This window comes from Oncorhynchus clarkii, chromosome 17 (assembly GCF_045791955.1).
Source record: "Oncorhynchus clarkii lewisi isolate Uvic-CL-2024 chromosome 17, UVic_Ocla_1.0, whole genome shotgun sequence".
In the NCBI taxonomy this organism is placed as follows: domain Eukaryota; kingdom Metazoa; phylum Chordata; class Actinopteri; order Salmoniformes; family Salmonidae; genus Oncorhynchus; species Oncorhynchus clarkii.
In genome coordinates this window covers 67,610,789-67,632,896 of record NC_092163.1, presented here as the reverse complement: position 1 = coordinate 67,632,896, position 22,108 = coordinate 67,610,789, and the positions used below count along the sequence as shown (strand labels likewise).

The 22,108-nt window shown below is 41.6% G+C and overlaps 2 protein-coding genes across 3 annotated transcripts; both read left to right on the top strand.

The window, feature by feature from the left end:
• The first annotated feature begins 69 nt into the window (after window positions 1-69).
• On the top strand, window positions 70-8,867 carry LOC139371299 (myb-related protein B-like). The gene is made up of 15 exons (XM_071111608.1): window positions 70-203; window positions 691-787; window positions 901-972; window positions 1,131-1,223; window positions 1,437-1,657; window positions 1,856-2,000; window positions 2,100-2,153; window positions 4,260-4,466; window positions 4,674-4,946; window positions 7,080-7,252; window positions 7,374-7,473; window positions 7,587-7,694; window positions 7,793-7,909; window positions 7,998-8,129; window positions 8,370-8,867. Exons 1-15 carry the CDS (start codon window positions 163-165, stop codon window positions 8,496-8,498), a joined length of 1,962 nt encoding a protein of 653 aa, XP_070967709.1. The 5' UTR covers window positions 70-162; the 3' UTR covers window positions 8,499-8,867.
• A 1,792-nt stretch (window positions 8,868-10,659) lies between these two features.
• LOC139371297 (dolichyl-diphosphooligosaccharide--protein glycosyltransferase subunit 2-like) lies at window positions 10,660-21,839 on the top strand. Of its 2 annotated transcripts, XM_071111604.1 has the most exons (17): window positions 10,670-10,749; window positions 11,286-11,473; window positions 11,654-11,749; window positions 11,935-12,110; window positions 12,323-12,398; window positions 12,539-12,673; window positions 13,007-13,183; window positions 13,454-13,572; window positions 13,760-13,865; window positions 14,341-14,432; window positions 14,552-14,666; window positions 14,769-15,050; window positions 16,338-16,433; window positions 16,799-16,874; window positions 18,189-18,318; window positions 19,570-19,666; window positions 20,392-21,059. In XM_071111604.1, the coding sequence occupies exons 1-16, from the start codon at window positions 10,707-10,709 to the stop codon at window positions 19,619-19,621; spliced, it is 1,959 nt and encodes a 652-aa protein (XP_070967705.1). In that variant the 5' UTR covers window positions 10,670-10,706; the 3' UTR covers window positions 19,622-19,666; window positions 20,392-21,059. The 2 variants fall into 2 exon arrangements, with proteins under 2 accessions (XP_070967706.1, XP_070967705.1); XM_071111605.1 differs by lacking the exon at window positions 19,570-19,666 and having other exon boundaries at window positions 10,660-10,749; window positions 20,392-21,839.
• The last annotated feature ends 269 nt before the right edge of the window (window positions 21,840-22,108 follow it).

Below are 22,108 nucleotides of genomic sequence, written 5' to 3'. Positions count from 1 at the left end.
GTGTTGTCAGCAATCCAGTGTACCTAGCCCAGCGACAATTAGATTTTTAGTTTTTACCAACGTGGATTATATACGACAAACAGACTTGCTCATATAATATAGTTTGTAAATATATGCACGACGTGGGCAAAAAAAATATACAATATATTTTAGTTAAGGGTGATGGAGGTAAAGCAAAGGGAAATGTCCTGGTGGTCGCGCGGGTAAGTAGTTAGCTAATCGGATTCTAACCATTGTTATTGTTAGCTACAACAGCTGTTGGATAAATAACAATGCCCATATCCTAATGATATTTTTTAAGAGGACAGGGATCTATGTACCATTTTAGAATATGAGATTACTGAATGTCATCGATTATTTTTGCGCATTTACGTGATTTGACCGCCCTTTTGTCACCCCACCAGTTGAGGTCGACGTCAGATGTTGCTAACTAACGTTACGGTAGTCAAATCATGGCATGAAACAATAAATTAGCGAATGTTCTAATGCATACCGTAGTAATCAGAGAACACAAACGTTTACTAGCTCACATAATATGTTGCTTGTAGTAAGTACCTAGCTAGGTATAAAAATGCTTTGTTTGAGAATTCTGTGACTAACACCCAAGCCAGCTACTTTTCAATACAATGCATGTGCGCCCTTTGCATGAGTTTGATCTCGACCACCACACCCTGTTGCTTGTCTTTTTAGAGAGGATGGGGAGGAGGCAATGTATCAGGACACTGACTCTGATGTGGCTGAACAGAGAGACTGTGGAAAGGTCAAAGTGAAATGGACACAAGATGAGGTGAGTTCATGTCCCCTTATACATCCCCCACCAATGCTGATCTATAAATGGTAGGTTATTTGGAATGAGCTAGTTACTTAGCTCTTCATAAAATGCCTGTACTTTATTCTCAGGATGACAATCTCAAAGCGTTGGTCCAAAACCGGGGGCCAAATGACTGGAAATACATTGCCAGCATTTTACCGGTGAGCGAGTTTGACGGAGTACAGTATATATTCTGTTATATCCAGTTGACAATACAAATAATACAACTGAAGGGTTCAAATATTAAATACATTCTGAAGGCGTGTGGGGTTTATTTTGCATTAAATCATTAACTGTATGGTAACCCTGTATGGCACAGAATCGCTCAGAACACCAGTGCCAGCACCGCTGGTTGAAGGTTCTGGATCCAGATCTGGTCAAAGGGCCCTGGACCAAAGAGGAGGACGAGAAGGTTAGTTGTGATGGTGACTATTCTACAATCAGTTCTACTAAACTTCTTTGTGAGAGAAACTTTAGTTGTTGAGTTTTACTAATAGTTGTTCAGTCAGCTCTACTTTCCACTGGCTGCTTTGACTCCTATCCAAGGACAGCCTCCGGGTGGCTTGTACTGCCACTCAGAGGACACATTTTCAGACTGCCACCAACCCTGCATTCCTCTCCACAGGTGATAGACCTGGTGAACAGGTATGGCAACAAGCAGTGGGCTGTCGTGGCCAAGCACCTGAAGGGCCGGCTGGGGAAGCAGTGCCGAGAACGCTGGCACAACCACCTCAACCCGGACGTGAAGAAATCCTCCTGGACAGCAGAAGAGGACCTCATCATCTACAAGGCCCACTGCATGCTGGGAAACCGCTGGGCTGAGATCGCCAAGCTGCTCCCCGGAAGGTAACTGTGGTACTCCAGCTAAGAGAGTCACTCTGACATGTCTGAGCTGAAATGTCAGGATCACGCAGAACAGTTTATGGGTCTCCACATATTTTGTGATAAATGCAATTGAATGGATTGGAGTTGGATTAGTGCTCGACTTCATACACTAGCTATATCTTGATTGCTACAACATCATGTTAAAATTTCACGTTCCAGGACAGATAATGCTGTGAAGAACCACTGGAACTCAACCATCAAGCGTAAGGTTGAGATGGGCTTCTACAGCAGGGTGGATCCTTCTCTGAAATGTCAGCAGATGGAACCAGAGGAGAGCATGGCCCACCACAGCAGAGATCAGCAGGTTGGTTCCTTCTGAAATCAGTTTGACAACATCTGGGCTATGCTCAAACTAATCCTTGTTATGTTTTTCTGTGAAACATGATTTGTTATGCTTCTACAGATGGACTATGGTGGTTCTATGGAGAGGGAACCAGACCAAGATCCCACACTGCCGGTAAAATGCAAACACTGCTAACTACTATAGGGGGTAAAGCAGATAAACTGCTGTGTTTTATATTATAAATGGAGTGCCTTCGGAAAGTATTCAGACCCCTTCCCCTTTTCTACCTTCTGTTACATTACAGCCTTATTCTAAAATTGATGATAATTTTTATGTATTTAATAAATCTACACACAATACCCCATAATGACAAAGCAGTAACAGGTTTTTAGACATTTTTGCAAATGTATTAAAAATCAAAAACAAATCTCTCACATAAGTATTCAGACCCTTTGCTATGAGATTCAAAATTGAGCTCAGGTGCATCCTGTTTCCATTGATCATCCCTGAGATGTTTCTACAAAAGTCCACCTGTGGTAAATTCAATTGGTTAGACATGATTTGGAAAGGCACACACGTGTCTATATAATGTCCCACAGTTGACAGTGCATATCAGAGCAAAAACCAAGCCACGAGGTCGAAGGAAATGTCCGTAGAGCTCCGAGACAGGATTGTGTTAAGGCACAGATCTGGGGAAGGGTACCAAAATATGTCTGCAGCATTGAAGGTCCCAAGGAACACAATGACCTCCATCATTCTTAAATGGAAGGAGTTTGGAACCACCAAGACTCTTCCTAGAGCTGGCCGCCCGGCCAAACTGAGCAATCGGGGAGAAGGGCTTTGGTCAGGGAGGTGACCAAGAACCCGATGGCCAGCCTCCCGAGTGGAGCAGCGTTCTAAGGCACAGCATCGCAGTGTTGCAGCGTCACTACAGCCTGGGGTTCGATCTGGCCGTGACTGGGAGTCCCATAGGGTGGCGCACAATTGGCCCAGCGTCGTCCGGGTTAGCGAAGGGTTTGGCCGGGGGGGGGGCTTTACTTGGCTCCTCACGGTCTAGCAACTCCTTGTGGCGGGCCAGACGCCTGAAAGCTGACTTCGGTCATCAGTTGAAAAGTGTTTTCTCTGACACATTGGTGCGGCTGGCTTCCGGGTTAAGCGAGCAGGTGTTAAGAAGTGCGACATGGCGGGTCATGTTTTGGAGGACGCATGACTCGACCTTCGCCTCTCCCGAGCCCGTTGGGGAGTTGCAGCGATGAGACGAACGTAATCATAAAAAGGGGGTAAAAAAAATATATATATATATAAGGAACCCGATGGTCACTCTGACAGAGCTCCAGATTTCCTCTGTGAAGATGGGAGAACCTTCCAGAAAAACAACCATCTCTGCAGCACTCCACTAATCAGGCCTTTAAGGTAGAGTGACCAGACGGAAGCCACTCTTCAGTAAAAAGCACATGACTGCCCGCTAAAGGACTCTCAGACCATGAGAAACAAGATTCTCTGGGCTGATGATACCAAGATTGAACTCTTTGGCCTGAATGCCAAGTGTCACATCTGGAGGAAACCTGGCACCATCCCTACGTGTGGTGGCAGCATCATGCTATGGGGATGTTATTCAGCTGCAGGGACTGGGAGACTAGTCAGGATCGAAGGAAAGATGAACAGAGCAATGTACTGAGAGGTCCTTGATGAAAACCTGCTCCAGAGCACTCAGGACCTCGGACTGGGGCGACGGTTCACTTTCCAACAGGACAACGACCCTAAGCACACAGCCAAGACAACGCAGGAGTGGCTTTGGGACAAGTCTCTGAATGTCCTTCAGTGGCCCAGCCAGAGAAACTCCCCAAATAAAGGTGTGCCAGGATTGTAGCGTCATACCCAAGAAAACTTGAGGCTCTAATCGCTGCCAAAGGTGCTTCAACAAAGTACTGAGTAAAGGGTCTGAATACTTATGTAAATGTGATATTTATTTTTAATTTTTATACATTTGAAAAGATTTCTAAAATCCTGTTTTAGCTTTGTCGTTATGGAGTATTGTGTGTAGATTGTTTCCTCCCCCTCATCAATGTAATCAATTTTAGAATACGGCTGTAAAGTGGTCTGAATACTTTCTGAATGCACTGTATAAAGTGGAGTACATGCAGAGCATGTGCATGTTAGAATATTACTAGTTTATACTAGTCTTCAAGGTAATACACATTGCTCGTGTGTGAACATATTAATTTAATGTATTCTTCTGGATCTCCATTCTGGTTTTCAAGCTTATGTTGCTCCCTACAGGAGAATGCCAATACATCCACTGTAAGAGGCGGACCGAAAGAAGCAGGCTTCCACAAGGCTGTCTCTCCTCAACAGTCAAAGACCCCCAAAAGTGAGCCAAACACCCCAGGAGGTGAACTGAATACCAGTAGCTGGGTGGTGGACAGCTCAGGCTTCCTCTCTCCCAACGGCCCAGCCTTAAAAGAGGTGATGGAGATGGTGGATGGGGTAAGAGGGCTGGATGGGGTCAAAATACCTCTGTTTTCTGAATTTCACCATGTTCATCTTGTTACAGATGGAATACCAAAGAGATCTCATTTGATGATCAGATATGGCAGACAAGATGTCTGACTATTTTCTTATGAATTAGTTTGTCAAATTATATTTATTTTCATAAACTTCTTTACTTCGTTTCTGTTTCTTTTCCTCTACCAGGACTTGGATGGCTGGTGTAACATGGCTGTCTTTGATCTGCCCGAGGAGAGCCAGAGCCCAGAGCGGACCCAGTTCCGTCTGGAGGGCAGTGCCCTACAGGAACTCAGTAAGGGTAACCGGGGGGAGCTGATCCCCATCTCCCCTGGAGGAATCACCCCACCTTCCATACTCAACCGCCGCAGCCGCCGTCGCATAGCTCTGTCCCCTGACTCCAACAACTCCAGGACCCCCAAGAGCACCCCGGTCAAGATCCTGCCCTTCTCACCCTCACAGGTAATGGCTCAACCACCATAACCTAACACAGTAAAATGACTCATTGTTGCCATTGTTTTGTACAGAATCATGTGGCCAAAAACACATTTTACCATGTTTAATTTCCCTAAAATGAAATTCCATATTTTTATTTAAAAAAAAATATATATACATATATATTTCACCTTAATTTAACCAGGTAGGCTAGTTGAGAACAAGTTCTTATTTACAACTGCGACCTGGCCAAGATAAAGCAAAGCAGTTCGACACATACAACAACAACACAGAGTTACACATGGAATAAACAAACATTCAGTCAATAATACAGTAGAAAAAGTCTATATACAGTGTGTGAAAATGAGGTAGGATAAGGCAATAAATAGGCCATGGTAGCAAAGTAATTACAATATAGCAATTAAACACTGGAATGGTAGATGTGCAGAAGACGAATGTGGCAGTAGAGATACTGGGGTGCAAAGGAGCAAGATAAATAAATAAAATACATTATGGGGATGAGGTAGGCTATGTACAGGTGCAGTGATCTGTGAGCTGCTCTGACAGCTGGGGCTTAAAGCTAGTGAGGGAGATATGAGGCTTCAGTGATTTTTGCAATTCGTTCCAGTCATTGGCAGCAGAGACCTGGAAGGAAAGGCGGCCAAAGGAAGAATTGGCTTTGGGGGTGACCAGTGCTACGAGCGGGAGCGCGTGCTACGGGTGGGTGCTGCTATGGTGACCAGTGAGCTGAGATAAGGCGGGGCTTTACCTAGCAAAGACTTGTAGATGACCTGGAGCCAGTGGGTTTGGCGACGAATATGAAGCAAACGCCAGCCAATGAGAGCGTACATGTCGCAGTGGTGGGTAGTATATGGGGCTTTGGTGACAAAACGGATGACACTGTGATAGACTGCATCCAATTTATTGAGTAGAGTGTTGGAGGCTATTTTGTAAATGACATCGCCGAAGTCAAGGATCAGTAGGATGGTCAGTTTACGAGGGTATGTTTGGCAGCATGAGTGAAGGATGCTTTGTTTGCGAAATAGGAAGCCGATTCTAGATTTAATTTAGGATTGGAGATGTTTGATGTGAGTCTGGAAGGAGAGTTTACAGTCTAACCAGACACCTAGAATATGTGGACAACTACAAATACCTAAGTCAGAATTGTCCAGAGTAGTGATGCTGGGCAGGTGCGGGCAGTGATCGGTTGAAGAGCATGCATTTCGTTTGACTTGCATTTAAGAGCAGTTGGAGGCCATGGAAGGAGAGTTATATGGCATTGAATCTCATCTGGAGGTTAGTTAACACAGTGTCCAAAGAAATGCCAGAGGTATACAGAATGGTGTCGTCTGCATAGAGGTGGATCAGATAATCACCAGCAGCAAGAGTGACATCATTGATGTATACAGAGAAGAGAGTCAGCCCGAGAATTTAACCCTGTGGCACCCCCATAGACTGCCAGAGGTCCGGACAACGGGCCCTCCGGTTTGACACACTGAACTCTATCAGAGAAGTAGTTTGTGAACCAGGCGAGGCAATCGTTTGAGAAACCAAGGCTATTGAGTCTGCCGATAAGAATGTGGTGATTGACAGAGTCGAATGCCTTGGCCAGGTCGATGAATACGGCTGCACATGTCTCTTATCGATGGCGGTTATGATATCGTTTAGGACATTGAGCGTGGCTGAGGTGCACCCATGACCAGCTCTGAAACCAGATTGCATAGCGGAGAAGGTACGGTGGGATTCGAAATGGTCAGTGATCTGTTTGTTAACTTGGCGTTTGAAGACTTTAGAAAGGCATTTTAGGATGGATATAGATCTGTAGAAGTTTGGGTCTAGAGAGTCCCCCCCCCGTTTGAAGAGGGGGATGGCCGCGGCAGCTTTCCAATCTTTGGGAATCTCTAGACGATACGAAAGAGGTTGAACAGGTTAGTAATAGGGGTTGCAACATTTTAGGCAGATCATTTTTAGAAAGAGAGGGTCCAGATTGTCTAGCCTGGCTGATTTGTTGGGGTCCAGATTTTGCAGCTCTTTCAGAACATCAGCTTTCTGGATTTGGGTGAAGGAGAAATGGGGGAGGCTTGGGTGAGTTGCTGTGGGAGGTACTATTGCAAATGGACGTAAGGTGTCATTTTAGTGAAATGCAGTGTGTGTTTCCAGTTCCTCAACATGTGGACCAAACAGGACAACTTTGAGCTGGAGAATCCATCTCTCACCTCTACGCCAGTGTGCAATCAGAAGTCTGGGGTTACCACACCACTACACCGTGACAAGACTCCACTCACACAGAAGGAAAACTCTGTTTGCGCATCCAAGCTGTACCCAAACTCAGTGTATGTAATAAGGCATTATTGACACACAATTGTCTTGTATGTGCTAAGTTATTATTGGCATGCGATACGATTAATCTCTCGTAGCAGTAGAGAATTATATTTAGTTTGTCTTTTTATCAAGGTTCATCACACCCAACCACAAGTCAAATCTTGACACCACTCCACGGACTCCAACTCCATTCAAAAATGCCATGGAGAAGTATGGTTCTCTGCGACCAATGGTGAGTCCCTCACTTGCTACTGTTGTCAATGAAAGCACTTGGATTGTCAGACGATTTGTATGGATAATTTCTTCAATATACTGCTGAAAATAGTTTATTTCTTAATGTCTTAGCCTCAGACTCCGAATGAGGAGGACTTGAAAGAGGTCCTCTTGAAAGAGGCTGGGATTGAGCTGATCGTGACGGATGAGAGTCCACCTGAGCAAAGACGCAAGCAGGTGGTGAGTACGATGACATTTTACGATCATTTACTTTCACAGATGATGCTTCTCAGTCTTATGAAATGGTCTGACTATGTGGTCCATTCCTTTGCTTCCAGCATCGACCTCCAATGAAGAAAGTGCGTAAATCTCTGGCTCTGGATGTCATGGACTGCAAAGAGATAGTCACTGCGAGGCATCAGTCCATGAAGTCCGAGCCCAAAACCTTTTCTAAGGTACATTCATTAGAAATGGATTTAATTCTGCTGTTATTGTTGATGGTGATTTCCTCCATTGATTTGTATATTGTTATCCTTGTGGCAGGCTGAGATGTCTCTCAACTCCTCGTCCTTTTGTATGAAGACTGAAGATAAAGAGGATAATGTTCTGGATCAGGGCTTCTGTTTAGGACCCAGTGAGAGTGGTGCATATTTCAACCCAGTGCCCCCAACCCCAGTGAGTACTCTAATGAAACGCTACCATTGGCTGCTATCTAAGTGAAGTTATTATTAAATAGCTGTCTTTTCCCATGTTTATTAGTATACTATATCATAATCAGGAGTTTTCTAATAGCCTGTAATGCATACATATTTTTTTGTTGTACATGTCTTTTATCATCTTTTGTAATGGTTTTCATTTCCCTCTATTTGTCTGTTTTGCATCTGAAGTTATTGATATGCTTTGCTGTGTTCTCAGATGTCCAAGGCATGGGAAGCAGTGGTATGTGGACGTACTAAGGACCAGCTCATAATGACAGAGAAAGCAAGACGTTACCTCCGTTTACTGAAATCCCACGCTCCTAACCGGGCCCTCATCCTGTCCTGAGCCCTCACTAGCCTTGTTGTCCTCTGTGCAGACATTTCCATTGTGTTAAATATAGGGTTGCAAAATTCTGGCAACTTTCAATTAATTGCCTGGTTTTCCCAAAATCTCGTTTCCTCAAACCATGATTTCTAAAAAAAAACAGGGAATTTATTGAAAGTTCCCGAAATGTTGCAACCCTAGTTAAAAAAACTCCCCCGTGTCGATGTATTCAGCGCCCTTGACTTTTCCCACATTTTGTTACGTTACAGCCTTATTCTAAAATGGACTAAATCGTTTCCCCCCTCAATCTACACACAATACCCCATAATGACAAAAAAAATACATACCACATTTACATAAGTATTCAGAACCGTTAATTAGTACTTTGTTGAAGCAAAGCTGGTCTGAATGCTTATGTAAATAAGGTATCTGTTTTTATTTTTAATACAATTGCAAAAAAATTCTAAAAATCTCTTCTCACTTCTCTTGTCATTATGGGGTATTGTGTGTAGATTTGGATTTTGATTTAATCTATTTTGGAATAAGACTATAACGTAACAAAATGTGGGAAAAGGGAAGGGGTCTGAATACTTTCCGAATGCACTGTATATATGGAGATAGTTTAGTGCCTTTTAAAATAAAGGGTTAAATACACCCCGGTTTAGACTCTTATGGATTAAACATGGTAAACATGTTTCAATGCGTCTCTTCCCAAATTTAGGCAGCGTTTACACAGGTAGCCCAATTCTGATATTTGGGCTGCCTGAGTAAACCCAGCCTTGATTGTGTTGGTATCGATGATAGCAGGGTTTTAGGTTTCTAAAACAACATTTTGTAAAAAATTGATCTCGTGCTGTGTTGAGCATGCTCAACTGAAGTAATGTTTTCTTAGTCCTGGATACTTGTAAATATGGAAAGAATTGTATTGTAGGGCAACTTTCTGGGTGTTTAAAAGTGTTTAAAATGTAATGCAGTTTGAATCTACACACATCGTTCTCTCGTAAAGGTCTTAACACTGTACAAAAACAATTTAATCCACACTTATATCAAATTTGTCATACTCAAATGTAATAGAAAGGTCTAAATGTGAACTTTAGATATCAAAAGGAAAACATGTCATTTTGCACTTACATCTATCAGTATTGGAGTTGTTTGTAACTGTGTTAGTCATGGTTGCGTTTGATTACCTGATAAATCAATAATGAATCTAAACAAGTTGACTCACACAAGCGAACAGATGGTTGGTGAGGTTGCAGAACTGTTTGTTTCCTATGATCTATTTTTTACATAATATGTAGTCTACTGTCAACTCCTGTAGTTGTATTATAGGCTACAATTTTAAGAGTATAAGCATGTGACGTGAATATGCATCACCATAGAAGAATCATACACTCGGGTTGTCCTATTCTCATGTCCAAAATGTTAAGAGGTACAGGATTTTTCTACTGAAACCTGATAATGTTCTGTGCAGATAACAAAATGTATGAGAATCTCGTTTTTTTTTTTACTAATGTAAACAAACTAAAAATATTAAATTATATGAACAGTTTGTAAAATTGCCTTTGCATTTGCAATGTGTGATTGATACATTTAATATTTATGTTGTATTTTTATTGACTTAATTGGTTGGTGAGCTATTGATTTTGTGATAAATCAAAAATGGGCCAGATTAGGAATTTTGAGTGTGGTTTGTTTCTTGATGAGGACCAATGAAAAACGGACACAATGCTTATGTGAACCTGCCCCTTTTTGTGTTGAGGGGCAGTCACATGAGCCCGGTAACGTTTGAAAGGCACTGAAATAGAATGTAAATGTATAATATTTGCACAGATTTTACCCGATAATTTGATCTACATTTTTTGTTTTGTTATTCTGGCCCACATTTCAGACATGTCCAACAACCCTCTGGTTCTGATATCAGAACGCGTTCATTCATTTGCAGCAGTTAGTTGTAACCAATTATACGAATAGGGGTAACGACACTAGCTGTCAGATTTGGCATTTCAATAAAACAGCATCTGAGGATATATGATTGTAAAATGTTATTTTATTGTAATATATTTGGGAAATAATACGTTGTGTGATAGGTGGTTGTTTAATAATAACACATACCAAGTCTGAAAATGCAATTACCACCCCATGTCTTTGAAATTGTAGTCTCCAAGGCTTAGAACCCGGAAGCAATTGCGGCTCTTAGGTGACGATACATTAGACGGCAAGAGTGAGCCAATGATCTATCTATACATCATTGGAGTGGACATGGCCCAGCCTCGTAAGTATAACGCGTTTTTTTCTTCTAAATACGATCGAAGTAAACTTCTTATTACTAGTTGCCACCCATATGTAGTAATATAGTCTAGCGCTGATTTTGCCAAAGTCTACAAATGGTGCGTGCAAGTGTGTAACGCCTGGACTCCAGGCTGGAGTGACAGGACCAATGTGGAAGCTAACGTTAGCAGGTAGCTAGGATGTCGTAGACTCGTAGCTAACTAGATATTGCTATACATGTACCTTGCATGTACATCATCATGAATTGGATTGTATACAAGTGTACGTTGTCTGTATTATGATTCCCAACGTTAGTTTTACACAACGTTGTGTAAAATCTATCGCTCACGTTAGCTGGTTAGCTAGCTTTCTAGCTGGTTCCTCTAGTTAAGAAATGGAGTGTTCTGCATCGGTTACTGTGCAATGGTTGCATGATCGAGACTACACACAAGTCTACACTTCTAAAATGGGAACTCAAATAGTTGAAATCTTCCCTCTCCTACTGACCTGGCTGTAACCATCATGCATGTGTCCCCACAGGTGTGTTCTGCTTGGTCCTCCTCACCGTGGCTCTCGGGGCCCAGGCTCTGACCCCATCCCATCACCTCTCCCTGTCAGACGTGGACAGACTTAAAGTCCTCCTGAGCCAACCCTTCACAGACCTGGCATCAGCATACTACTCCATCGTTGGTTTGAGCAAGCTTGGAGCCTCAGTTGCTGATGAAAATGTAAGAAAATTAGCTTCTAATTATTGAAGGAAAGAGGCTTGACTGTTATATCCAAAACGTGTAGCCTATGGCATGTTTAGTTACCTTAGGCTATTCACTTCCATAATCACCACAATGTTTACCTATGTGTTTTACTGTACAGCTTGTTGCCTTATTAAATCCTTGTTTTTTATTTTTCAGGATGCTTGTCAGTTTCTGAAGGCCCAATTGGACCCCATGAGTGTCGACTCCCTCTTCTTCGCTGCTGAGGCCAGTCAGGCCATCGCAGACTGTGAGGTAAGTAGTCCTATAGGGAGCTTACTTATGTATGACAAAAAAAAACATGTCATTTGCTCTTCCAGTAACATAAATGGTGGCTTGCATGGAATTAAGACAACATTTATGATGGTGGTTTTGGATGCTCTGCCAGTGAAGTCCTCGCTTAGCTCTGTGTTCTCCCTCTTTATGAATGACTTATTTAGATGCCAGTATCCAACGAGACCCGTGACATCCTTCTGGCAGCAGTCAGCGAGGACTCTACAGTAACACAGATCTTCAGAGCCGTCAGCGCCCTCAGTTCCCTGGGGCTTCCTCTGGCTTCACAGGAAGTCGTCGCTGCCCTCGTCGCCCGTATTGCCAAGGAAGACAACGTCTTGGCGTGAGTAATACCCGCTGGCCTGGCAGATGGAACAGACTTGCTGCTGAATCGTTTCTTTGATCATTTGGGTTTTTGAACTTCATTGTTACTTTGTCCTTTCTAACAAACTTTGCTTTTGAACAGATAACGCATTCCTATGGCCATTGATCTAAAGACTTGACACCGTTTTGTCATAGTAAAGTGACTGTTTTTTTTCTTGTCTCTCTGTACAGGATCACTACTGCACTCCAGACTGCCACCCGTCTCTCCCAGCAGGCTGAGCTTGGAGGAATCCTGGAGGAGATTGAGGTGAGTTTCACAAGTCCACTAGGTGGTGCTGTGCTACAGGTTTTGTCAGGTGAATTACTTTGCAAAGTTGCAAATTTCCCACATGCAAACTTGTTTCTCAAGCAGAGATGTTGTATTTGAACCTTTCTCTCCCTCGTAAGGATCTGGCAGCACGATTGGATGACTTGGGTGGAGTGTACCTCCAGTTTGAGGAGGGACTTGAGGCGACCGCCCTCTTTGTGACAGCAGCCTACACACTGTCAGACCATGCGGACACGGAGCCTCCTCTGAAAGAGGTAACCTGCTGTCACCATTTATGTGGGTGGTAGAAGGGACGCAGGTTGCATGAGGCGGTGTGACTTTTTCCCGATCATGTGTTCTGTATTAGATCTCTGGAATGGAACTCCAGAGTAGCTTGTTTACTTTCTCGTGTTTATTTTATGTTTCTCGTGTCTTTTTTGTTCTACTTGACTTTTACATAACAAATAGTACTACTGATATCAATTACTGCATTGTTGGGAAAGAGCAAGCAAGAAAGGATTTTCAGTGTACTTGTGCACGTGACAATAAAACTTGAAACCCCAGCTATCTTATCAGATTACTATAAATGTGAGCTTTTATCCCCACAGGACCAGGTGATCCAGCTGGTGAACTCTGTGTTCAGTAAGAAGTCCTGGGATTCCCGGTCTGAGGCGTTCAGTGTAGCCTGTGCTGCTGCAGCTCTCTCCAGCAACCGCTTCCACGTGCCAGTCATCGTCAGTACCCAGGGGCCTGCCACAGTCTCCCACAGCCAGCCAATCCTGCATGTATGCTCTCCTCTACTACTCCAGTGTTTATCATCCAGTGACATTTAATTATTATATATATATTTTTAAGTTTATGATTTAGATGTCATCAATTGGAAACACGTTTGAAGGATGTCACATGAATAGTGTTTCTTACTTGAGCCCTAACCTTGTTGACATGAACCCTAGTGGACCTTGTTCAGTGCCCTTGCTAGTCCACCACTGGGTAAGGGTCTCCACCCCATTTTCTTTTCACTGACCCTTTATCTGCCTCCTTGTCTTTACCCACAGCTTCTGGTGACAGACATCCTGTCCAATCCTCTTGCCTCAGCCAATCTGCTGGTGGAATCTGCTCAAGCTGTTGCCTCTAAGAGTGTTGTACTCAGCCAGGCACCTTTCTCCCTCAGAAAGTAAGTATGGTAGACAGACCGATTTTGAATTTGTCTGGGCAATAATTTTGTGTAGATTAATATTGAGTGTTATAGAATCCAAGCTTTAATCAAATCTTTGCAGTCAAGGAAATATCTCTGCTGTTCATGCATGTTATTTGTATGTCAGCGTTGTAGTGTTTAATAATTATTTCCAACTGTTTTACAGTGGCATTTTTGAACTTAACTTCATGGCTAGCCAGCCAGCCAGTGGATATTACCAGTTTACTGTGGCTGTCACCGGGGACAGCCGATTGGTTGCCAATCAGGTTGAGGTGAGCTCGTCTTTTATTCAAGATAAATTTATTGGGAATCATTTGGTACCCACATAGATGTAACATAAATATAATCTTCTATATAGTATTTGGTAGTTTAGTATTTTCTTAAATGCGGGCATTGTTCACACAATGCCAAGTAAAGAAGGTCTATGGTTTTGGATTTGTTATTTTGAGAACCATCAATTAGTCTAAATGTTGTTGGAAGTTAAGTCAGAGTTGCCTCTTTGGGATTGGTCAGAAGGTTAGCAGTTCATTGTGCTTGCCAAGGAAGGTTATTCCTACAAAATAGCCTTTTCCATTAGCGTACATAACTTTTTATGTTACTTGACCAGGTATGAAAACTATTAACCTCTAGCATTTACTTTAGCTTTCTCTGACTCACCATACATGTGACAATTACTCTGCTTCATACAAATTTCTTCATATGAGTTCCATTTTATTCCTTCATTTCTCTCTCTCCACCTGCCTTTAGCTGAAAGTGAAGGTGTCCACTGAGGTAGCCGTCACTAATATGGACCTGTCTGTAGTGGATAAGGACCAGAGCATCGGCACCAAGACATCCAGGTCAGAGAGCCCAACCACGTATATGAAGGCATTTTAATACTGCCCTTGTGAGACCCATAACACAGAGGTTGTCCTTACTCATTGCCACACAAAATAAATCTAAAGTATGTCATTTTCAGGGTGGACTATCCCTTCAAGGCCAAAGGCTCCTTTACTGCAGACAGCCATCAGAACTTTGCCATGAATTTCCAGTTAGTGGATGCCAACACTGGAGTAGAGCTCACTCCTCACCAGGTATTTAGCTTTTTCTGTGTTAACATTTTTATGTTCCTGCTCTCATTCTGTCAACATTGCATTGTGCTACACCTCTTGAGGGTATTTTGTTTTTCTTTACAGACCTTTGTGAGGTTTCACAATCAGAAAACTGGCCAGGAAGTTGTGTTTGTTGCTGAGCCGGACAGTAAGAACCTTTATAAGTTTGAGCTGGACACAGCAGAGAGGAAGTCTGAGTTTGACTCCATGTCTGGGACCTATGTCCTCCACCTCATCGTGGGAGATGCCACCTTGGAGAACCCCATTCTGTGGAACGTGGCTGATGTTGTCCTAAAGTTCCTTGATGAGGAGGCCCCAGCAGCCATCCAGTCCAAGACCCTTTACATGCCCAAACCAGATATTCAGGTTAACAACAAGCCAAACACTTGCATATAATTGAACATTGTGATGAGTTATGTAACATTTTGTTTCGCTACTCTTGAGGCTACTAGTCATAGCTTGAAATGACTAATGAAGATAAATCTAACTCGGGTGCATAGTCGCTGATAGATAAACTAGTTAAGTGATAATGCCTGAGAAGCTGGTGTTTTGATATATTGGCAAACTGTGCCAATAAAATATATATATATATATATATATATATACACTCCAAACACCGGCTTCGAGGGCATTAACACTTTGATACAACATATTCAAATACTGATTGACATATTTTCATAAACATTATTTTGATGATCTTATTCATAATATTATCCTTCCACAAGATTTAGTCCCAACACAAATCTAGGGTTGCTACCCAAGCCGGCTGGTCATTTGTTCTATCGGTTCGGTTGCTAGAGACGCGACCCAGTCGTTCAGTCTTTTTGTTCTGTATCTATGGACGCAACCCAGTTGTTTGTTCTAAATGTTCTATTTCCACACTGGCTGGCAATGTAATTATCCATTACTTGCTAGCTAGCAAACCAGGGCTAACTTAGTCACGTCAAAAAAACAGAATAACAGAGTAGCCACATTTGTTTAAGCTGTTTCTAGTGACATTTATCTGGACACATCCATAACAATGAGCTAATGAGGTGCGCATAGAAAATGTGCTCACTCATCAGGACACTTGTTTAGAGGAGCTAGTCAACAACACAGCTAACACAATAACTTCGAACTGAAACTGGAATGACTGCAAACTAGCTGCACATTGTTTAGTTGGATCTTTTTTCAATTGACATTTCTTTGTGTATATATCCATAAAAATGATGCTGATTCATGATTGACTGGCTGAGAAAAGCTGCCTTCCTGTCTGTCTCATCCCGACTCCCGACACATTCATTACTATGGGACAGCTGGAGATCGATTTTGAATATTGAAACAATGTTGGAAATGTCGGAGAGACAGACAGCAAGGTTTATACAAATCTTGGTTGTTGAAAGCTAAATGTTAGTCTAAAAGAAATGTGAGATGATGTGTAGATGCTTTTTATAGTGGAGATCAAGTTTATAAATTGCTTGGCTGGGCAATTGCGTAGTCAAATGGAACAGCGTAAATAGGAATTTTAACTTCATAGATTTAGCTGGTGGTAACTTGTGGAATAGACACCGGCTGCTATGCAGTTTTAACCAATCAGCATTCAGGATTAGACCCACCCGTTGTATAATAAATGGATAAATAACTGGACTTGAATGATGTTCTCCTCCTCTGTAGCACTTGTTCCGGGAGCCTGAGAAGAAGCCACCCACGGTGGTGTCTAACACCTTCACAGCCCTCGTCCTCTCTCCGTTCCTCCTGCTGCTTATTCTGGTGAGGCTCGCTTTACTTCTTTATGTTTGGAATTGTTCAATGGTAACCTTTTTAGAAAGGGTTCAAATCTGCCTCTATTCAGTCTGACTGTTTTGTATTTACCCAGGCTTAGAATAAAGCCTTGGTACATCCTGAATGAGCCTAGGTTTTTGATTTAACTGAACACTGATTTTAATTTGAAATTGCAATAGCAATGCTGTATGACATAAAATGTATTTTCTATGACATTTAGAGTTTTGAGTGACGACATTGTCCTTGCTGTGTAAGGCTTGGATCACTGCATTGTGTGCTACCTGGACAATCTATTTTCAGACCCTTTGTACTGTTGTGGTATAGTTTATTCTTCTCTCTCCCTCTCTGTTCAGTGGTTCAAACTCGGGGCCAACATCTCAAACTTCAGCCTCTCCCCCAGCTCTGTGCTGTTTCATGTGGGCCACGCATGTGAGTACTGAGCAATGATGTAGTTCTGAGTCTAGGGTTACAATGAAAACTACGGGCATTGTCACTCCACAGATACAGTTCCTTCAGAAAGTATTTACACCCCTTAACTTTTTCCACATTTTGTTGTTACAAGGTGGGATTCAAATTGATTTAATTGAAATTTTTGGTCAACGATCTACAAAAAAGAATCAGCAATGTGAAAGGAAAAATTATATACTTTTTTAATTAATAATAGAACACTAATATATCTTGATTAGATAAGTATTCACTCCCAGAGACAATACATGTTAGAAACACATTTGGCAGTGATTACAGCTGAGAGTCTTTTTGTGTAAGTCTCTTAAGCAATCTACACACCTGGATTGTACAATATTTGCCCTTTTTTATTATTAAAAAACTTCTTCAAGCTCTGTCAAGTTGGTTTTTGATCGTTGCTAGGAAGCCATTTTCATGTCTTGCTGTAGTTTTAAATCAAAACGAACTATTCACTCGGGAAAGTTCAATGTTGTCTTGGTAAGCAACTCCAGTGTAGATTTTGCCTTGTGTTTTAGGTTATTGTCCTGCTGAGAGGTGAATTTGTCTCCCAGTGTCTGTTGGAAATAACATTTTCCTCTAGGATTTTGGCTGTGCTTAGCTGTATTCTGGTTATCCCCCCCCCCCCCCCCCCAAAAAAAAAAATCCTTAGTCCTTGCCAATGACAAGTATACCCATAACATGATGCAGTTACCACCATGCTTTAAAATTTGAAGGGTGGTACTCAGGGATGTTTTGTGTTGGATTTGCCCAAAACATAACTCATTGTATTCAGGACAAAAAGTTTATTTCTTTGCCCAATTTTCTTTGCAGTATTACTTAAGTGCCTTGTTGCGAACAGGTTGCATGTTTTGGAATATGTTCTATTCTGTACAGGCTTCCTTCTCTTCACTTTGTCATTTAGGTTAGTATTGTGGTGTAACTGCAGTGTTGTTCCACCCTCAGTTTTCTCATATCACAACCATTAAACTCTAACTGTTTTAAAATCACCATTGGCCACATGGTGAAATCCCTTAGCAGTTTCCTTCCTCTATATTATTATAATAATAATAATAATGACTCAAGACATTTCAGGTCTTGATTGTTTATTCATTTTGAAAATGTTCAACGAACATTTCCACTTTCTCGTTATGGGGGATTGTGACAATCTTAATTAAAACAATTTATATTATTCAAGCTGTAACGCAACAATGTGTAAACAGTCAAGGAGTGTGAAGTTTTTGAAGGCTGTGTATATATCTTTCCTAGTTGATCACCTTTACTCTGTTCTTGTTGTTTCAGGCATGCTGGGTCTGATGTACGTCTACTGGACTCACCTCAACATGTTCCAGACCCTCAAGTACCTGGCTATCATTGGCAGTCTTACCTTCCTGGCTGGAAACCGCATGTTGGCCCAGAAAGCAGTGAAGAGGTATGGCCAGAGCTCTACGCTGACCTTTTTTTACAAGGAGCACGTGTGAAAATTAGAAAAATGTAGGCGCACAGTAAGATATTTAGGAGCACAATTAAACATGTTTCAGGTACTTAAGCTAGAATCCTTCATTTCTCTAGGCGCACTGGTGCTCATACATTTTTTAAAAATGCCAGGCTGCGCAGCCAAATATTTAGGCGCATATGCAAGTAAAATGGTCGCACTGTAGAGCCCGAGGTTAGGTATGGCTCCTGTTAGCGATCGCAACACAGACTGTCAGTTTCTCTCTAGAGAGCTCTCGACCACATGTAGAAAGTTTGATGTCTTTTTAATATGACAAGGACTCTGGGGGCTTTTAATATGACAAGGACTCTGGGGGGCTTTTAATATGACAAGGACTCTGGGGGCTTTTAATATGACAAGGACTCTGGGGGGCTTTTAATATGACAAGGACTCTGGGGGGCTTTTAATATGACAAGGACTCTGGGGGGCTTTTAATATGACATGGACTCTGGGGGGCTTTTAATATGACATGGACTCTGGGGGGCTTTTAATATGACATGGACTCTGGGGGGGCTTTTAATATGACATGGACTCTGGGGGGCTTTTAATATGACATGGACTCTGGGGGGCTTTTAATATGACATGGACTCTGGGGGACTTTTAATATGACATGGACTCTGGGGGGGCTTTTAATATGACAAGGACTCTGGGGAGGCTTTTGGACCTCTTTGTTGGTTGTCAGAGATGTGGCTGACTACTATTCACTCAGGGCCCTTGAGAGGGTGTGTAAGAGCCTACGGTGGCGCACTGCCCCCTTGGTGTGTGTCACCTGTGACCCCCCCCCCCCCCCCCTGACCGTGCCAGGCTAGCAGAATAGTGGAGCCTCCACTGTAGAGCGTATAACCACTGGGACCATGAGGGCCTGGCCAGATTGCACCGTGTGGGTGATTCCCCTCATACCTTCTCTCCAAAGGCCATAGAGACAGAGGTAATATGTGTCACTGGCTGAAGACGTTAGTCTAATTGGCCAATTTTACTGTGGAATTACTGCACCTTGTTCATGCCATTTTCTAACCGAGTCCTTTCAACCATTTGCTAGTCTAATGATCCTTCTGGTTGATGTGGTGTCAGTGGATTTAATTTAGACTTGTTTCTGCTTGCTTTTCTTTCTTTAGCCACTGTCTCTTATAGTGACTGCCTGTCTCCTTAACTCTCCTGTGTACTCCCTGCTACATTTCTCTTTTTCAGGATTGCTGCAGAGCAAAGTAGTAGGTTGGCAAAGTATAGGAGCCTGCGGTAAAGGCCTCTGTTTTCTAATAACAAAGGGCCAGTCTTCCAGGCTGAAGTAAGGGCATCTCTATGGCCTGCATCCCAGTGCATCCCCATTGCCCTGTATAATGCATGGCTGTGTGGTGCAGTCAGGACTCACTCTATCTAGTGTTCTGGCCAGCATCTTGCTCATCCCACCACAAAGTCATCTGCTCACCTTTTACAGCTGGGACTATAAACCAAAAATAATCGACATCAACCATACCGATCACTCATCGCAGGCATTTTGCTGATATCTTTCATTACGATAAGTAGCCTATACTAGAGCGATTTGAAATGAGTTTGCTTATATGGGTTATTTGTTAATGGGACAATTGATGGCTACAACCATCAAACTAGTAGTAGTTTAAAGGAAAATAAAATAAGCTATGGTGCACATTGTTATTAACCTAGAGCTCTATTTATCTTTATTGCAATATGGATTTTTGACCTTTAACATCCTGTCTGTCACCATTTTATTCATCTTCATATTGCCTGCCATTGTACATAGTTATTCTCAGATGCAACATGTGTGGTGTCATTATTGGCTGAGCTCAGAATTAACCTATGTCATCCTGATTGTTCTGCAGTTGATGTTCTGTTGCTGAGAAAGTCCTGTACACTTCATCTTTATGCTGTAAAGAAATGCATGAGGAAGTTTAACATGTATCCAGGACTTGTCATTCAGTTAAAAGGCTTTAAATTAGATTGTTTTAAAGCCTACAACAAACATTCTAATGTATGTGTTTTCTTCTCTTTCAGACTTGCAAGTAAATGACAAGATTGAAGAAGATTTAAAGATGCTTAGTTTTTGGTTTTCAAGGATTCGTTTGACACATCGTCAACCATCAGACTGTCAGAGGTTATACCATGAATCCAATGGACAATTTCAAATGCAGTTTCACTTTTCTTTTTCAACTTGAAAATAATAAATGTTGTAATCCAAGGTGTTGGTAGAGGGTCCGGACAGACTCTGACACAATACTCTTACTGAGGACTGGAAAGAACCATCCTTGCACTTCATTTTTCTGTGACTTTGTTTGGCCTTTTTTTTCATGTTTTTTTTTTTTTTTCACAACTGGCTTGGTTGGATATTATTTGTGGTTTTATAATGTAATTGGGATGGGTATTTTTTTTCCACGTTCTCTGTGCCCATCTTACTATGGCTATGTATCAAAAGGTGCATCAAGAAGTAAGCCATTGATTTTTTTTTTTTACAAGTCCTTTTGATGAAGTTTATTGATGGTGTCTTCACTGACATGTTCATCACAAGTCTGTAATGTATGCTTGTCTTCTCAAGGAATTACATGTGGAGGGTGTGAGCTATTTTCCCCTTACAATAAAGACCTAGCCCCATCTAGAACAACATTTTGATGGGCAATTCAATAAAATCACATGTTTTTGTAATGAAATAAATAAAGAAATGGGGATTAAGTGTACTGCTTTTTATTATGGGTGCAATACACCCTTTGTAGTGTTGTTATATATATTTAAGTACTTAATAATAGTGCTTATGCAATAAATGTATTGGACGAAGGAAACAAACTCTGCTTTGTGAAAACTGCGGTTAAGTCCTTCAGTACAATTGGGAACCGTAAGTAGGAATATCATTCAAATCCTAAAATGCATTTCCATGTGACAACACACTTCACAGATGACAAATTGGTAATGTACACTCCCCTATGTATTTATTTGGACAGTGAAGCTAAAAGTTTTAATTTGGCTCTATACTCCAGCATTTTGGATTTGAGAAAATGATTTGTGAGGTGACAGTACATAATGTCACCTTTTATTTGAGGGTATTTTTAATCTGTTTTACCATTTAGAAATTAAAGCACTTGATGTATCAAGTCAATTTGTCAAAGGTTTAGTATTGGTCCAATATTCCTAGCACGCAATGACTACATCAAGCTTGTGACTCTACACACTTGTTGGATGCATTTGCAGTTTGTTTTGGTTGGGTTTCAGATTATTTTGGGCCTAATAGAAATTAATGTTAAATAATGTATTTTGTCATTTTGTAGTCACTTTTATTGTAAATAAGAATGAACACTTCTGAACACTTCTACATTAATTTGGATGCTACCATGAGTATGCATAATCATGAACAAATTGTGAATAATGAGTGAAAAATTAGAGGCATAAATATCATACCGCCCCTGTTATTGGTAATGTTACCAAATATTAAACTTTTGACTAAATTGACTGTACTATAAGTGAATGTGTCCAAATATGTACGACACCTTAAAATGGGGGACGAGATACATAAAGTGCATTCATTTCTAAATAGTAAAACAGATATGCATGAAAATAACCTCAAATAAAAGGTGACACTACTATAGCTTCATATAAAAAAATAAACGTTTGCTCTCAAATCCAAAATGCTGGAGTATGAACTCGACCTTGAACTCATCTGTGTGTTTGCCAGTACTGTACCTCACTGGCCGTGTTCAAGAACATAAAACGTGATTTAAGATTA

What these genes read in the sequence shown, in the direction of transcription:
- LOC139371299 (XM_071111608.1), top strand. Translation starts at nt 163, where the DNA reads ATGGAGGTAAAGCAAAGGGAAATGTCCTGGTGGTCGCGCGG. An exon ending in ACCAAGATCCCACACTGCCG is followed by an intron (nt 2,154 to 4,259) that starts GTAAAATGCAAA and finishes TGCTCCCTACAG; the next exon opens with GAGAATGCCAATACATCCAC. An exon ending in AAGCTGTACCCAAACTCAGT is followed by an intron (nt 7,253 to 7,373) that starts GTATGTAATAAG and finishes CTTTTTATCAAG; the next exon opens with GTTCATCACACCCAACCACA.
- LOC139371297 (XM_071111604.1), top strand. Translation starts at nt 10,707, where the DNA reads ATGATCTATCTATACATCATTGGAGTGGACATGGCCCAGCCTC. An exon ending in AGGCCATCGCAGACTGTGAG is followed by an intron (nt 11,750 to 11,934) that starts GTAAGTAGTCCT and finishes TGACTTATTTAG; the next exon opens with ATGCCAGTATCCAACGAGAC. An exon ending in GCCCAGAAAGCAGTGAAGAG is followed by an intron (nt 18,319 to 19,569) that starts GTATGGCCAGAG and finishes TCTCTTTTTCAG; the next exon opens with GATTGCTGCAGAGCAAAGTA.